Source organism: Sciurus carolinensis, chromosome 12 (assembly GCF_902686445.1).
Source record: "Sciurus carolinensis chromosome 12, mSciCar1.2, whole genome shotgun sequence".
Classification (NCBI taxonomy): Eukaryota; Metazoa; Chordata; class Mammalia; order Rodentia; family Sciuridae; genus Sciurus; species Sciurus carolinensis.
The window spans coordinates 21,241,292-21,259,618 of record NC_062224.1 but is presented as its reverse complement, the minus strand read 5'-3'; the positions used below and the strand labels follow the sequence as shown (position 1 = coordinate 21,259,618).

General features: G+C 41.6%; 1 protein-coding gene across 1 annotated transcript in view; it reads right to left on the bottom strand.

Annotated features, from left to right (window-relative positions):
- Prtfdc1 (phosphoribosyl transferase domain containing 1) overlaps positions 1-18,327 on the bottom strand; it is an 86,357-nt gene that overhangs the window by 15,553 nt on the left and 52,477 nt on the right. The window contains exon 4 of the mRNA XM_047521257.1: positions 2,614-2,679. Within this exon, the coding sequence (XP_047377213.1) occupies positions 2,614-2,679 (66 nt within the window). The remainder of the gene's footprint in view (positions 1-2,613; positions 2,680-18,327) is intronic.

The window sequence follows — 18,327 nt, the reverse complement described above, 5'->3', positions numbered from 1 at the left end:
AAGTCTGACAACCCTAATTAAGAGGCCATTGAATGGTTTTCAGTTGGCAAGTGATGGAATCAATTTGCATTTTGAAAAGATCCCTTTGGCTGCTTCTGGGAGAATGGTCTGGAGGGTAGCTAACGTTAAGGGAAGGTAGAAATTCAGGGTCATTAGTTAGGCAGTAGAGCAGCTCAAAAGGAGAGAGGTGGCCTTGCCCTAGCCTCTCAAACCTTGATGTAGACAGGAATCGTCTGGGGATCTGGTTCAAATGAGAACTTTAATTCAGCAGATCTGGGGTGGGATCTGAGATTCTGCATTTCTAATAAGCCTTCACAAGGCTCTACCTTGCTGATTCTTAGACCAAAGGTCAGCAAACTACAGGCTGTGGGTCAAATCTGGTCTTGCTGCCTATTTTTGTGAATAAAGTTTTATTGAAACACAGTCACATACATTTGTTTAGATAGTGTCTACATGCCTGCTTTTATGCTTTAACAGCAGAGTTGAGCATTTTAAGAGAAAATGGCTAAAATATTTACTATCCAGTCCTTTATAGAAAAAAATTTGTTGCTCCCTAACCTGGACTTTGAGTAGCATGGGTCAAGACTTGGGTGACAACCAGGGAGGTGAGAGAAGTGGATGGATTCGATATATTTGAAAGTGTATGGTGTGACATGCATGGCTCATCTAGCATTCCCTTCTGATGGGAGCTGGGCACCAGGAACTGCACAGTCACTAAACTCAAGTTGCTGTGACAGTTGATAACCTGACTAATCAGTGTTGATTTATCTTAGAAATATTTACCTGGTGCACTCTAAGCCCAAGGAGTTCTATTTGGCACATGTTTAAACATATATAGAAGTGCACCTATCCACACACAGAGAGTGTAAAGGTACAACTAAATGGCACCTGGGAACCTGGAAGAAATCATTTGTCATGTCAGTCAAAAATTAAAGGCAGATTCCTGCTTGTATGTGCCTGGTTTTCTAGCTTCTTCTCCTGGAACTTCCACAATCTCTGCTTTCCCACAGGGGTCTCTGCAATACTCACAAAGCACTGAGCTGTCACTCTTTCTGCTGAGTCCATTCCTTTCCTCCATTCACTCGGGCCCTGCCCCCTCCCCCATTCCAGCTCTTAAAGGGAATATTCAGTTATGCTCACTTATGAGGAAAATCACTTTAAAAAGGTGTGTGGGGGGGCGCTGGGGAGATAGCTCAGTTGGTACAGTGCTTGCCTTGCAAGTACAAGGTCCTGAGTTCAATCCCCAGCACTGCAAAAAAAAAAAAAAAAAAAAAAAAGGTGGGGGGGCATTTTATGAGGAAGGAGAGAGGAACACAATTCTATGTGCAATTTTTTTTCTTGGCATTTATTGGGGACTCCTAATTAAGAGTTGTCACTTTGACAGACTTCATAGCAAAAGCACAAGGCAAGATATTTCCCTGTGTAATAAACCTGTAAGGTAACCTCACACAACAAAGTGCTAATATGACTTACCATTTAAAGACCACTCCAGGGTTGTGTAAGGTTATGAATTTCTGGAAATTGCTTGGAGTATTTTAGTTTTCTAGGATGTTGTTTTATGCACTCATAGAGTAACATCAAATGATGGTCTGGTGACGCCTTCACAATATCGAGTTAACTCCAATTGCCATGGAACAAAATTTATTATCAGATGACACTTTAATACTTGGAACTGCCAATGCTGTCTCCAGAATTAGGGGAAGTAAGCTGTTTTGCAGTCAGAGTCTTTGTGGTTCTGTAGCATTCCCATTATGATACATATTTTTATTAAATGTGGCTGCTACTCTTTGTTTCCCATCCGGAGATTGTGTAACAATAACAACCGCAAGTATGAGAGATTAAGCTTGTGTAATAGACTGATCCATTTGACTTAGAAAGCTGAATGTGTTGGGGGATAATGAATACAAGATAGGTCAGTACAGGTGAACAAAAACAAATTCTGCTTTGCTAGTCGCTTTCATTCACAGTAAATTTGCATTTCAAATCACATTCCACAAAGATCATCTGCTTTATGAAACAACTCTTCCTTCCAATTTAAGTATTTATGTCAGAATCCAAATAGTCTTTTCACTTCATAATTAGGCATTAGCAGCTTTGGAACTCAAAGGTAAAATTGGAAGTATGTTTTTCCCCATAATTTCATAGGTTACTTTGTAATATTGGGGGGAAAGGCAAAGGCCTAAAAGGTGTGTTCTCAAGTTTTTATTCTTTTCTCCCTCGATTTTGCACATTCAACAAACTTGTTTAAATTTCTTACTATGTAGTGCCCAGTGCTGAGGCATAATTAGAGATAAAAAACAGACAAACACCGAGATACCTTCCTTTTCAGAAAGAAGGTGCCTGAAAGGATGAGCAAGGAGGGCCAGAATTTTTGCTGTCTGAAAAAAATTGGAATTGGAAGCTTGGAGAAGGATTGGGTCTGCCTTGTGTCCTGGAAACATTCTAAAAAGCATATTTTAGAAGGAAGAAATCATTAAAAGGACACACAAATCTATTTGCATGAATTAGCAAACCCCGGAGTGAATCTGAAATGCATTGTAAGTGCTAACCTGAAATGAAGGTCACTGATATCCCCAGACATCAATGTGTACTGAGCGGAGTACATTAACAAACCTTTCCAGTCAGTGTTGAAAGATCCTCGCCTCCAATTATCTGCATCTGGCCCATGGATTGGTCATTCTACAGGGGGGAAAAAAAAAAAAAGGTAATATTTTATTGCACAAAAAAACCTTTAAAGCATATTTCCCATGTACCCAGGGGCTAGATTGCTTCTTACAAATACAGCACAAATAGCTAGCATAGACTCATGGTTGCCTATGGTTACCAAGAGCCACTCTCCTGCACTGTGCTTGAGACAAAGCCTCTAATGACTGGCAGCCAGAGACTGAGCCTGGAGGGGGGATGGAGAGTGCAGAGGGAAAAAATAACCTAATTTTGAAGTAAAATGCCACGGAAGGTGTTTGAACCTGTCCTGAGGCAGACAGAATTGGAGATAACAGTCAGACTCCTGGACTTTACTCAGGTGGAGGGCGCTGGGGAAATAAAGCATTTGCCCACAAGCCCTACTTATGGGCCTGCAGTAGAGACCAATCAGATTCTGGTTCCCTGAGAGACTGAGGCTTCCTCTACTCCTTGCCCTTGGAGTCCAGCCCCTGACTTGATGTCAAGGGCAATTCTAGCAGGCTGTGGAGTTAAGAAGTATTGCACTCAGACCTTCTGACATAAATGACTCACCCTCAGGAAATTTCTGTAGTTCTGGGAATTTGAAACCCAGGACCATACTTAGAAGACTTTTTAATTCAAATCCTCTTAGGATTTATGATTATTCACTTTCACAATGTTTGTGTGTAGTAGATTATCCTTCCCTAATACAACCTCTTAAAACAAATAAAAATGGATTATTATATAGTGAGGATCTCTATAGAACAGAGACAAAACAGGACACAGAACTGGCAACTTGTCTTCTGGCTCATTAGAGACACCCGTGAAAGGAACTGAAGCAGATAGACTCAGGGAGTCTGCTTCATGACCAAGCGAGAATGTGGTGACGTTGCAATTCCTCAATCTCAAGGATAGCCTCGGGGTGAAGACCATATAGGCACCATATGTGCATGGTGCTGATCCAGGACACTTCTTTGGTTATTGGTGTAAACAGTTGTTCCTTTTGCCAGTTCAGCACTCTCCCCTATTCCTGGCAAGCAGGCCATCCCTCTTTCTAGGGGAGTCCATTCCATAGGGTTCTGGTAGGGCCAGACCTCACCAACGCAGACCAATCATCAATGCCAGAGGCTGTGCTCAACCTCTTCCCTTTACCTGTCACTTTCCTTAATGATTTTCTTGGACTGGTTCAAATTAGATTCTGTCACTTGCAACTGAGAATCCTAGAATCTAGAGGTATAGTTACTTTGTCAGTGTTATTGGTCATTTGGGAAGGGAAGAGGTAGCCAAACCACTAATAGGACAGTTTTGACAATGAAGCACCCTTTGTCCTTTTACCTTCCTGATCAAAAGGGGGTGGGGGAGAAGACCTCAAAGTTTTTTACTTCTTTTTTTTTTTTACTTATTTATTGACTGATTTTTTTAAATTGTAAACAAATGGGGTACAACTTGTTTCTCTGTTTGTACATGAAGTAGAGGCATACCATTTGTGTAATCATACATTTACATAGGGTAATGGTGTTTGATTCATTCTGTTATTTTTTTCCTTCCCTCCCACCCCTCCCACCCCTCTTTTCCCTCTATACAGTCCTTCCTTCCTCCATTCTTACCTCCCTCCCACCCCCCATTATGTATCATCATCCGTTTATCAGCGAGATCATTCGTCCTTTGGTTTTTTGAGATTGGCTTATCTTACTTAGCACGATATTCTCCAATTTCATCAGTTTTTTACTTCTTGGTAAAGCATTTCTCCTCACTGCAGAGGACTGGAGGGAATGCATGAAGGCAAAGACAGAGGCTTACCCTACATTACCTAGTAGCTCGTCCTGAAGGGGGTCCACTTAATTAGATTAAAACTAGCAATCTTCATATAGGAACTGATCTCAAAAGGAGAAAAGTCACAGAATAGCCACAATTCACTGATCCTTGGCTGTTTTTGTATAGGTGAATGCAATCTTATAGCCACAAGCAAGCAGTCAAACAGTGGTTAAGAACTTGTCAAAAATGTCAAAGGAAAACATTGCTTTATTACTTCTAGGAGCTGAGATACAGGACTTAACATGGGAGGACTATCTGTATATTAGACCCGACTATGTTGTTACTAGCAGCAGGAAAAATAAAATTTCAATACCTCCAGGGGACTGGGGTATACAGAATTGGATACAAGTACTAAACCACAAAGTTTAATGTAACCAATGAGACTTACTCTGCCAGATCAAAGTAAATTTCACAATAATTCTACTGTTTTTATCTCCATTCTATTGAATGTATATCTCCAATCTACTGGTTTTTAGTTTTCATTTTTTTTTTTTTTTTGGTTTGTTAAAAACAAAAACAAGATTTTAGAAAGCTAAATAATGTGTTCAAAGTTATACAGTTAGTGTGTCATCAAGAAAGTCTTATTTACGAAGGCCTTCCTTAGTCTCTTTCTAAACATGTTTCAAATATTAGATTTGTTGTCATTAACCCATCTGGAACCTATCTGAGAGTGTATATAGTCAATTATATCTGAGAGTGTATATAGTCAATAGCATTTATTGAATTGCTTATTATTTTTCTTACTGATTGGAAATGTCATTTTTATCATATCATATCATGCACATCATGCTCTATGTAAAGGTCGGTTTCTATATTCTTCCAATCTAACATGCCTATTCTAACATTAATTTATATAACATGTCCAATGAGTTAATGTAACTTTTCAATTAATTGTAAATAGAAAATAACCTATCTAGTCCAAAACTCAAATGATAGTTTTAAAATTATTATAGCTTTCTAATATGTCTTAATATCTGGTAGGGTAAATTGCAATTTTTGTTGTTCTAAAAAACTGTCTTGGCTACTTTTGTACATTTTTATTCCTGTCTGGTGGGTTGTTTTGAAGATAAAATGAATTAATACATATGGAACACTTAGAACTGAGCATGACACGTGGTCTACACTCAGCACACCAGATACTCAATTTTATAGTTTAGATCCTAAGTGTCCCCATATGTTAAAGGTTTGGTTCCCAGTGCGGTATTATTAGGAGGTGGCGGAACCTTTAAGAGGTGAGGCCTAGTGGGAGGTCTTCAGGTCATTGAGATATGCCTTTTAAGGAGGTCGTGGGACCCTACCTTTCCTCTTTCTCTTCTTGGTTAAAAGGTGAGCAGGCTTGCTCTGCCACATACTCCCACCATGATGTGCTGCCTTGCTATAGGCCCAAAAGCAACAGGGCCAACTGATGGTGGACTGAAACCTCTAAAACTGTGAGGCAAAATAAACCTGTCGTCTTTATAAACTGACTGTCTCAGGTATTTGTTATCATAATTGAAAGCTGACTAATACACTCAGTAAATATGATTAACTTCTTTTTCTTCTCTTTTCCCACCCAGGGAAATGGGTTACTCCTTAGTCCCCCACAGGTACACCAGAGTCTGGGACTCCTGCCGGGAGTTGAAAGGGGACTAAGAGGTCCAGCTTCTCCACTCACAGCTTCCTACAAACTTTGTTGCTCTCATTCCATTAGGCTGTCATCTAACAACCTGGTGACTCCACTCTTGAGTCTTTAGGAGTTCTGTGGAGCCATGCCCCTACTGGTCATTGATATTCCCTTCAAAGGCATTTAGAGGATCATCTTCTTTATTCTGCTGAGTCAGTGCCTGTGGTTGATCAGTTTCCCCTTTTAAGTCATGTTGACATCTCTTGTCCATGGAGGTCTTCTCCCTCTGCTTTTGGTCCTTATTTTATTTTTTCATTCTTACTTCAGCAGGGTTTCAGGAGGGAATAAAGTCAATTGCTGGTATCCAGTCCACTGCATTTATTCATGATCTCTTTGTAATGGTTCAAAACTATCCTACATTCTTAGGATTGATGTTTGTCTTAAACATCTTTTTTCTTTTAAGGATTCTGGGGATTGAACCAGGGCCTTGCGCATGCTAGGCGAGTGCTCTACCACTGAGTCACATCCCCAGTCCAACATCATTGGTTTTAATTTGATAATATTTTATTGGGGATTATTCATCTATTTTCATAAGTAAGACTAGACTATAATTATCTTTTGCTGTCTTTGTGGATTTTTAGAGCCAAGTTGTGTTAGCCTCACAGAAGAGATTGTCTTGTCTTTTTTTCCTATGCTCTGGAAGAGTTTTTAACAAGTAGACTTATCTGTTTCACTAAGGTTCTGTTCATCTCCAGTTTACAAATGAGGAAATTGAGACAATGAGAGTTTAAGAATCCTTCCCAGGGCTGGGGATATAGCTCAGTTGGTAGAGTGCTTACCTCGCAAGCACAAGGCCCTGGGTTCAATTCCCAGCACTGCAAAAAAGTCTTCCCAAAGATGTGCAGATAGTGAAGGAGCCCAAGATTTGCCTGGCTCACATTACTACTGTTGTAACCCTTATTCTCTCGCACCCCAATATCTCCAGAAAAAAGGAGCACAAAGTGAGTACATCTTTGAGAACAGCATGGAGATGGAGTGGGTCTAGCTGTAATAAGGCATAAAAGCTGAAATGGCTAGGAGAAATCAGTATCTTGGTAGAAATTCTGGTCCTAAGGGTACATGGGTTTATTTACACACTAAAGAAAATCCCTGCCATTTAGTTTGGGTATCCTTGGAAGAAATATTGTGGAAATTACTAGGAGACCTGATCGTTAGATACTGCATAGCACATGTACAAACAGCCCAGCAGGTAAGGCAGTTCCTCACATAGACAATTTGGACAGTTTAGATAATGCTTAGGAAAAACAAAAAAAAACAAACTGAGGAAGAGGAACTATTGTGGATATACTGTCCTTCTTCTTTCCTAGAAGAGGAAAACCAAAGAAAATAAATAAAAGAACCACTCTATTTCTCAAGTTAGAGCGACTTGCTGTAAAATTGACACGCACAAAAGCATTTTCAGTATTCTCCACCTCCAGAGTCACTTAACTTGCTTCTCCCGCCCCCAACTATTCCTCCTAATCTTTCCTCCTGTGCCCATTGAGGATATTGGTACCATATCAGATTGACAGAGGTGCCACACAGAAACCAAAACATTTCATTGTAAGAAGCTTTAATGGGCCAGGTGTGGTGGTGCACACCTGTAATCCCAGCAACTCTGGAGGCTGAGGCAGGAGGATCGCAAGTTCAAAGCTAACCTCAGCAACTCAGTGAGACTCTATCACAAAATAAAATATAAAAAGGGCTGAGGAGGGCTGGGGTTGTGGCTCTAGAGGTACAGCGCTCGCTTAGCACGTGTGACCCTGGGTTCCATCCACAGCACCACATAAAAATAAAATAAAGGTATTCTGTCCACCTATAACTAAATATATATAATCTTAAAAAAAAGAAAAAAAGAAAAAAAGGGCTGGGGATGTGGCCCAGTGGTTAAGAGCCTCTGGGGTTCAATCCCATGTACTAAAAAAAAAAAAAAAAAAAAAAAAAAAAAAAAAAAAAAAAAGAAGCAGCAGCTTTAATGTCAAACTGGAGAGTTTCTAATTAAAACCTTGCAAAGGGCTCAAACAGATTAAAAAAAAAAAACAAAACTCAGAACATTGGCTACCAAGCCAGATCATTAGGACAGGTGAATTGGTTTCAGTATTCCCAGCTGTACAAGTAGTGGTTGGTGTAGGACATGATTCTCAGTTGGGTCCCTCAGTCCTTTAAGCTGCCTGGGGTGACAGTGTACAGAGTGGAGGGCAGTGTCCCGAGCGGCTATGGCGTTTGTACCTGGTCCTTGCTTCGGCAGCTCCACTTGTCTCTGTTGTGTTTATTGGATTCAGAGCAAGACACTGGCGGGAATGTTCTGCTACCAAAATAACTAACTAAATAAGTTTGAAAACCATCATGCTAAAATTTCTCCACTCCACCCTGAAACTTACCTTCTTTTCTATTTCCTGTTCATTTAAATCTTTTAGCTCTGAGATCCTTTTTTGTTTAGAAACTCATTCTTACTATCTCTGCAGTGAATCACCAGAAAGGAGAACATGGAGATTAAAGGAATAGGTAGCTGGTGTCCATGTACCCTGGGACAAGAATGTCTGGGTTCCAGGCACAACTTCACCTTTATTAGGTTTATGACCTTGAGGAAATGATTTAACCACTCAGGGCTTCAGTTTCTATGTAGAAAAGAGTATATTCATGGTCTCATAGGATTATTGGGAGGATCGAATGAATGAATATGCATTAAGCACTCAGGAAAGTGCCTGGCACTTTTCTACTTTGTTAACAGTACATAAGTTTGTCTTGACTTCTTGCCATCTATCTTTGGTCTTAGAAACTGGCATATCTGCTTTGCTTCCTAACCTTGGCTTTGTGACTTGCTCTTCGTTCGTTCACTGAGCACATTGTAAGCCACGTGCTCTGTGGTTGGGGTTTACTGTGTCTGATGGCAATAAGAGAGGCATGTGGTTAAGAAGGACTGAGGTATTTTCAGTGCCACTCTGTATCATGGCTATTGTTGAGAAAAGCCCATCTATGTGTTTCCTTGGGGTTTCTCAGTGACTGCCCAGTGGGCCATTTGGTGGGTATAATTTCCATCATTTCACTTGTCCGTTTTCATCAATAGACAGAAACCACCTGGAGATCCCTGGAGTACCCATTTTTGTACTTAGCAGCATGTACCATAGACTCATGTTGGTCATTCTACAGAGCCACGGGTAGTCAGTAGAGCATGGAGTTGACTGGAAACTGCTCTACCAGATGGTGGTAGGCGGGCTGAGGCTGTGTCTCAGTGTTAGCGCGTGTGTTAGTGTGTGTGCCGAGCACCCACAAAGCCCTGGGTTCAATCCCCAGCACCGCATTAAAAAGGGAGGCTGGAGTTGTAGCTCAGTGGTATATAGCCCTTACCGAGCATGTGCAAGGCCTTGGGTTCAATTCCCAGCACTGCAGGATATAAAAAGAAAGAAAAGATGGCAGTGGAAGCCATCCCACAGGACATGAGCATGGGTGGCCTAGTTCCTGATATTTTCCAGTCCTGGCTACATTTTCAATTTTGGGATCATAAAATTCTTCCCTAAAAATCTACCACGTTAGCTTAAGAGAATTTAAAGTAGATTTATGCCACTTGTCAACAAAAGAACCTTGTCTAAGATAACGCTCTAATTTGTAGGACAAGTCATAAATATGCACAAATTCTGACAATTACGGAGTTCCTCGTGACCACCTCTGATGAACACCATGGGCCACAGGAGGCCCGGGGAGTGCCGGCACACAACGCGCTGTTCTGTCCTCTGTGTTCTTGCTCATGCCCACCTTGCCATCTTTCTCCACCTGGGTAATTCTTACTTTTTCTTTAAGACTTAGTTTTGGCGTCTTCTCTTCTAGGAAGTTTTCCTGGAATCCCCGGACTTCATCTGCATCTGTGTCCCAATAACACTCTATGCATATCTGGATGTTAACAAACCATGACTGAAAATTTCTGTGAATGCTGAAATTGCCAGGGGAAGGAAAAGTTCCAGCATCTCAGTCTATTTCCATCCGAACAGTCTCCGCAGTGTGGGCACTTTGTCTCATTTGACATGTGCTGAGCCTTCTTGAAGCACCTGAGCATACATGTTTAGTACATTTTTTAATATTTCTACCCCCACCCACTTTAAACATGAAGTGTATGCAAGCAGCCCTTGATTTTTCTTGTTTTAAGTACGGTTCCCAGACCTCTGAAAGAAGCTTATTGCTCAAAGGGAGATGGAGGAAAAAAAACCTCAAAATTAAAAAAAAAAGAATACACAGGAGAAAATATCTGTAAAAAATTGAGGACAGCTGGGTGTGGTGGTGCACACCTGTAATTCCAGCGGATCCCGAGACTGAGGCAGAAGGATCACGAGTTCAAAGTCAGCCTCAGCAACAGCGAGATGCTAAGCAACTCAGTGAGACCCTGTCTCTGTGTAAAATACAAAATAGGGCTGGATGTGGCTCAGTGGTTGAGTACAACTGAGTTTGATCCCCAGGACCCCCCCCCCCCAAATATTGAGGAACAGAAACAAAGCTGACTTGAGTCTCTTGGAAGATGGGAAGATAAACAGCACAGATCTTCCTCTGTCACACCTGAGTGATTCCACTTAACTGTATATCATTGTTCACATTACCATTATTTTATTTTTTGCGGTGCTGGGGATTGAACTCCAGGCCTTATGCTTGCAAGGCAAGCACTCTACCAACTGAGCTATCTCCCCAGCCCCCCATTATTTTATTATCTTACTTTCCAATCTCCTCGGTAAATGCAAAAAGCTCTGTGAATTCTGAACATTAAAATATGAAAGCATGAACTATTGATATTTTAATATCAGCAATTCACTGGATGATTCATAAAGGATATATTTTAAAAGACAATCATTTTTAACCAGAAAAAATAGACATATGTTACTGTGTACAATTTAGTTCATTGGAAAGTAGGCATCCCATTTGCAAAGTCCCTGACTTTGGTGTGCCTAACTTTGCAAAAGCTATGTGAATTTCTGCATGGACAAAATGGCTTTCTGCTTAGTGACAATGATTTATTAGTCTATTGTGATTGGTATTCTGCTCCACCCAGTCTCCAGGAGGGTACTGGTTAGCTTAGAGTAATCCCCACCCGACAAAGAAAGGCTCTTTTCTTTATGAGAAATAAAGAGATGTTGGATCAAGAAGGGACCACAATGATATGATGAGGATATAGGCTAAAAGGAAGAATGAAGGGTCATCAAGAAAGAGGGACAAAGAGGAGGAGGGGAGCCAATGGGCTTCACTTCGATTTTGTTCTAAAAGATCCCAGGAAAAAGGAAACTCAGTTTAAAAACAGATTCAGAGACTTCGCTTTACATGAACTTTGTTTGAAACCTTGAAGCAGGATATCCTTCTGTTTTGAACCTTGGTATGGACTTCTTGTTTTGATTTAAATTATGTTTTAAAATCATGGAGCAGGACAAACAAGACGAGCCTCTTGACACATCTGAATGACCCCAAAGACTTCAGTCAAGTCTGTGTTTGAAAATGGAGATGGCCATGTGCCAGTGGTGACTCTTTCTTAAATGACCCTTTTCTGTGCCCAATTTTCCCCCCTCAATAACCCAGGGAAGAATTTTAACTTTAAAAATTAATCAATTAAGGGGCTGGGGCCCTAGCTCAGTTGGTAGAGTGCCTGCCCCTCATGTACAAGTCCTGGGTTCGAACCCCAGCACCACACACCAAAAGGGGGGAAGAAAACAAAAGAACATTGTTGTTGAACAGCAATGAAATCCTGAATCAGCTCTCATGAACTTGTTTTAGACTGCTAGGGAATGGAAGGGTGATAAGGAAGAGCCAAAGGAGAAATCAGAGGCAGATCCCATGCTGGGAAACATCCGGGACACACACCACTTTTTGGCACTAGACTAGATCTATCTGCATTCCCACCCGACTTTAGTCTAGGTCCAAAAAGTTCAGCTCTGTGTGTCACTTCTCAGCTCCGGCTCTTTCTAAAGATACCTGTGCCAGAAAAATGAAAGTTCAATTTTGTTACAGTAATGGGCATCCACCCCCAAAACCAGATCAGAGGGCCCCTCCATATCACAAGTTCCCAAACATAAAGACATTTTTTTTTCTTTGAAAGTTCTGTAACAGATTGAGCTAATGGGAATTGGATAAGAGGGACATATGTGTTGAAGTGGGTCTCTCCCTTTCTTGCAGAGCCAAGTTTGTGGCTGGTGGGGATGGTGGTGGAGATAAGAACCACCTACCTGGGGAGGTCAGACAGAGGGAACAATATTTTCCAACTGGCCACCCTAAATCATCCAGGGCAGATGTCCTAACAGGCCAGGTTCCCCAGATAATGGTGCTCCCCCCTGCTTCTTGGCTCATTGGGCATAGTCTTGGAATCTGAGTCAGAAAAAGAAGGCATGGAGGGGAAGAACCTAGCTGCTCCAGACCCCTCAGGAGCGGGGTCTGTCTATAGGTTCTGTCTATAGGTTCACTGATTCTGAATCCCATCCTGGGTTCAGTGGGTCCAGTTCCCACCCAAAAGCCCTGATCTCCAGCTTATGCCCCACTCTGCCCAGCAGATACATGGCTCCCTTAATGCTTGAAACCTGTGGGGATGAGCCCTGCACTTTCAGTTAGTTTCTAGGTCAGGGGATCTGGATAGAAAAATGAGCCCAGGACCTTGGGCAAACTTATTTAACACTTGGGGTAACATTGATGTGCCCAGGGCAAGCATATCTGCATTTACTCTTGCCCTGGGCACATCAATGTTAGGGCCAAGCTCCACTGTTAGAATCATGAGCTGAGCACTTACTAAGGACCAGGCACATCCCTACCATGAATCCTAAAACAAGCTGATGAAGTGTGACCCAGCAACTGCAGTCCTTGGTATTTCTCCAAATGAGTTGGAAAAGTTATCTGTCTAAAAAACTGCTCATGGATGTTTGCAGCATCTCTATTCATAACTGCTAAAACATAGAAGCAACCAAGACATCCTCCAGTTAGGTGGATGGAAAAATAAACTGTGACACATCCTGCAAGTGGACTATTATTCAGCACTAATAAGAAATAAGCTATTAAGTCATGAAAATAAACAAAGGAAATATAAATGAATAATACAAAGTGAAAGAAGCCAATCTGGAAAGGCTTTGTACTGTATGATCCCAACTATGTGACATTCTGGAAAAGGCAAAACTATGAAGACAGAAAAAGTTCACTGGTTATCAGGGGACGGCAAGGAGAGGAAAGAGGGAATTGGTAGAGTACAGAGGATTTTGAGGACATTAAAACTATGCTCTATGATACTGCAGTGTGGATACATAATCTTTCATACCCACAGATCCCACAACATAAAAACATGAACCCTAATGTAAACTATGGACTCTGGATGATAATGACCTGTCAAAGCAGGCTCACCAATTGTAAGGAACATCCCACTCCAGTGCAGGATGTTATCAATGGGGGAGGTTGTGTATGGGCAAGGGCAAGGGTATGTGGGAAATCTCTGTACTTCTAAATCATTTTTCTGTGAACCTAAAACCATTCAAAATTATAAAGTCTGTTTCTTCAAAATCCTAGGAGGTAGCACTTATTGTTATCACCCCAAATGTTAAGTAACTTTGCCCAAGGTCCCCTGGCTAGAATGTGATGTTACTGGAGCCAGAGATGAGATTGATGAATGCCCCCACTCCCACCCCGCCCACTGTGGTCAACTTGTTCCAAAGTCTCCACCTGACCAGCACATCCTACAGCTTCTCTCTTGGTACTAATCACAATCTGCCTTTTCATGTGACTGGACACTATATTCCCTCTCTTCCAGAGCTTCCTAATGGGCATGTCATCTGAGGAGATTGTGACTGGGTATGTCCGGGGTCCAAGAATCTGCATTTCAACAGGCAATGGGGCTGCTGCAGGTCCACAGGCCACCCTCGAAGTGGTCACAGTCTATTCCACTCATGCCAATTTGCTGGCTAAGTTCAGGGCATACCCTGCGTCTTATCATGTTTATACCCTGCTGATGCTCCCCCTCCACCCAGAATGTCTCTCTGCCACATCTCTGACTGTCAAAATCATAATCACAAGGAGACAGCCAAATTAAGGTCTACTGCATTACAAACTATCACCTGAACTTCACCCACCACTACTGTCAGTCAAAATGGATTCCTCTGCCAACCTGCTTCCTTCCCATTTAGCACCAATTATGCAGACTTGTTACTTCCTGCTTGCTCTAGTTACTCGGTGTTCATGGTACATATATGCATCTGCTCACTTTTGCTGCAACTTGAGGTGAGGGACTTTATATCTGTCTTCCTTATAGGTACCTCCACCCTGAGCAGCCTGACTTTGTCTTTAATTCACTCCTATACCCACCTCCTTTCCTTTTATGAAAAATAAAAGAGGAAAAGCCAATTCCATAAATATTTATCAGGGCTGAATGGGTGAAGCACTTTACATATGGCATTTAAGTTAAACCTCACAACAGTCCAAAAGGGAGGGTGTCACTGCCCCCACTTTATAGAAGAGGGGTCTCGTATCAGGGAGTTTAAGTTAAGGGGAGGACAAGATGGGAGCCTCTCTTCATTACCACATCATACTTTTCTACAAAGGAGGCATCAATATATTCATCCTTATATCTTTTTAAACTATAAAGTAATGTAATATATGTTTAAGGCACACCTAGAAGGCAGTGGTATGTTTATGAAACTCAAAACAATCAAACTTAAAACTAGTCAATGATTTCTAGATTAAATGCAATCACATAAGGAAAAAAAAGGAATTATTACGATCAGTGGTAATGCCTGATTTAACCAATTAATTACTGAGATACTTTAATAAACTTACTTCTCATTTACTACCACCTGCCTGATATGATCTGAATGTTTATGTCCCTCCCCAAATCTACAAGTTTAAACCTATCTCCAATGGGATGATACTAGAAAGTGCACCTTGTGAGGTGATGAGCTCATGAAGGCAGAGTCCTCATGAATAAGATTAGTACCCGCATAAAAAGAGATACTGAGAGCTGCCTTGCCCCTTCCACCAAGTGTGCACACCGTGAAAAGGTACAATCTAGGAACCAGAACTGAATCTGCAGGTTCCTTGATCTGGGACTTCCCAGCCTCCAGAACTGTGAGAAATAAACTTCTGATGTTTATAAGTCACTTCATCTATGGTATTTTATTACAGCAATCGGAACAGTCGAAGACAGTGCCTCACCTGCTTCTCAAGTTAATGTAAGGAGCAAATTACCAATATGTGCAAGTACTATGAAAAATGTATCAAATTTTTCAAGTGCAAAAAGAATTTTTTAATGATATCTTTAGGCATAATACAGAGCGAAATATTCTCAAAATAGAAAACTAGGGAAGACCACATAACAAGTGTTCCATCTCCTGTTATTGTTTTTTAGATTTATGGTCTTTGGTAGAATTTCTTCAGGTATCTAATGAGACATGGATGATATATAAAGAGGTCAGAGAGTAGAATGCTTCTAGAACCACCTTTCATTTTTCAGAATAAGAAAAGATGGTTTATTTGATGTAGGCATGTTGATTGGCAGTGCAGGCTTGCAAATTCCTTCAGTATTAAGTCATGTCTTCAAAACTGGGTGGGGCGCTGAGTTATTAAATTTTTTCTTTTCCTCTGGAGACCAGGGCTTGGAAAGCTGAAGACTACATGTGAAATGAGTTGGGTGGTCTTGGGAAGATTCTGTGTAAACAGCATTGCTCATCTAAAAGTAGCACAGAACACTGCACATCTGTCTGTCCATATTATTCCAGCAGAATCTGGACTCCATTAATGTGCCTGAAGGATAAATTAGTCTCTAATAAATGTTTTTGTAATCACAGTGAAAAGGAAGCTTCGGGACACCAAAGGAAATGAGGCTGCTGTACCGATGTGTTGGCGGAAGCCTGGAAGAGGAGTGGGAGAAGGAAGGAGACCACAGCTGCGTCTGACTTGGAAGGGCTGGGCCTTCTCTAAAAGGGAAAAGGCGGTTCCTGGTAAGTGGCTCCTGTATAGTCCTTATTCTAGCCTGCCAGTGAGAAAGGCAAAGTGCCCTTGGGAGGCAGACTCTGCTCTTGGTTTTTGTGTAATAATCTAAGAACAGCACCTCAATGGACATGCGGCAGAGGCTACGGACCAGACACCCTCTGGGCTGTGAAGGTCAGGCACGACCACAGGATATGGCTTAATAAGGGCACCTGGGCTGGGTTGTTTTTGCATCCAGGTATTGTTAGTCCTGTCCTTGTCAAGTAAGTGTTGTCACTGGCTGATGAGCACAAGGTTCTTCGTTTTATTTGGAAAGAAGGAGTTTAATTGAGTCAGTTGTGGCAGGGCAGAGAGACCAGGAGGATAAAGGGAGCTATGGACTCCCTTCTGTGCTGGCTCCTTTGACAATAAACTGGTTGAACTACTTTCATCAGAGACTGAAAGGTTTTGAGAGAGGTTGCCAGGTACAGTGGCACACACCTGTGATCCATCTGTAATCCTGGGCACTTGGGAGGCTGAGGCAGGAGGATCCCAAGTCTGAGGCTAGCCCCAGCAACTTAGTCAGGTCCTAAGTAACTTAGTGAGACCCTGTCTCAAAACAAAAAATAAAAAAGGCTGGGGATGTGGCTCTGTGGTTAAGTGCCCCTGGGTTCACTCCATGGTGCAAAAAGAAAAAATTTTTTGAGAGGTTAAAGCCAGAAGTAAGGTATGTTCAGTATGTTCAGGACTGTTTAGGGCCCCCAGCCTCTGTGCGAAACCCAGCTCTGCCTTGAGTTGGAGGACTGGCAGCTTTGCAAGGACTCTTGTCGCAGACATGGTCACTAACAATAGGCACTGTCAAACAAAGGTTTCACAAATGACCCAGATGAGGCTCCTCAGGCAGAAACATGGAAAGCAGGAGCTGCATCGGGGGCTGTTGGAGGGGGTGGCAGGTGCTCAGTGGTCACTGCAGCTCACACATAGGCGGACCCACTTGAGGACCCTGAGAAATAATGGGAGAATCCTTGTTTGGATTGGGAAGGTGGGAAAAATTCAACCAAATTCAGTGTACTGTGGGCATACTCGTAAATGGATCCAATTTTGTATTTATTGACTGGTAATGAAGGCCAAAGGTTAACACTACATGGAAGATGACATTGGGTTTTGGCATTTCAGGTGTTTATTCTTATGTGATCTTCCTTTGATTATGTAAAATTCATTTCCTCTAAAATCCAGTGATATCCCTAACACATGGAATCTGTGAAACTTCTTCCTGATATGGTAGCTTGTCTTTAAATTATCAATTAATGTACTTTGCAGGGCTGGGTACTAAACCCAAGGCCTCATGTATGTTAGGCAAGTGCTCTACCTCTGAGCACTTTTTCTCATTTCAAAACATTCGAAGAAAAAAATTTTACTATTGTTGTAGTTTTAACATTTCTTTATACTTTGGACAAGTCACTGTGACTTCTGCAACTTGCCAAGATAGAATAACAAAAACTAGATTTACCCTCTTTCCTTAGAAAAAAAAAGACTCTGAGACAACAGTTTTGAGACAGTGGGTGTCAGGCAACAATGGACAGCAATTTTTGAGAGACAGAGATGAAGTGGCTCTATGATTACTCTAGCTTATTGTCTTGATAGGGCTATCAGGCCACAACATAGGGAAGGAAAACCCAGGCAGTTCCCACAGACTGTGTGTGTGGAGGAGACAGAGCTGAGAATCCAGGAAGACCAAGGGAGCTGGAATTCCAAGGACACAGTACTAGAGAGGAGAGAGCTGACCAGAAAGAGAATTCTGCAGAGTACTCAGCAGACTGGCAGATGCATATGGGAAGCCTAGGAAAGAACTCCCCGTTCCCCTGCAACCTGAAAGATTGGAAGGAACAGGGCTTGATTCAAACAAGACACAGAAAAATACCTCTTCCCATGAGTAGAGTACTCTGGCAAGTCTTGCCCCAGTATTGAAGAATAATAAGCCCTAGAGGGAGGATATGCTCTGGATCCATCTAGTAAATCATAGAAACAAAATTTAAAAGAATCAAAGTGCTTCCAAGTAACTTAACTGCAACCTAAACGAGGTTCAGGAATATTTATAGGAATAAAACATGTATCCATCAAAAAGCACATGAAAACATGCTCAACATCACTAATCATTAGAGATGTGCAAATCAAAACCATGAGATATCACCTCACACCCATTAGCATGGTTACTTTTTTTAAAAAAAGTGAAAAAAAAAAAAGAAAAATAACAAGTGTTGATAAAAGATATAGAGAAATAGAAACCCTTGTGTACTATGGGAGGT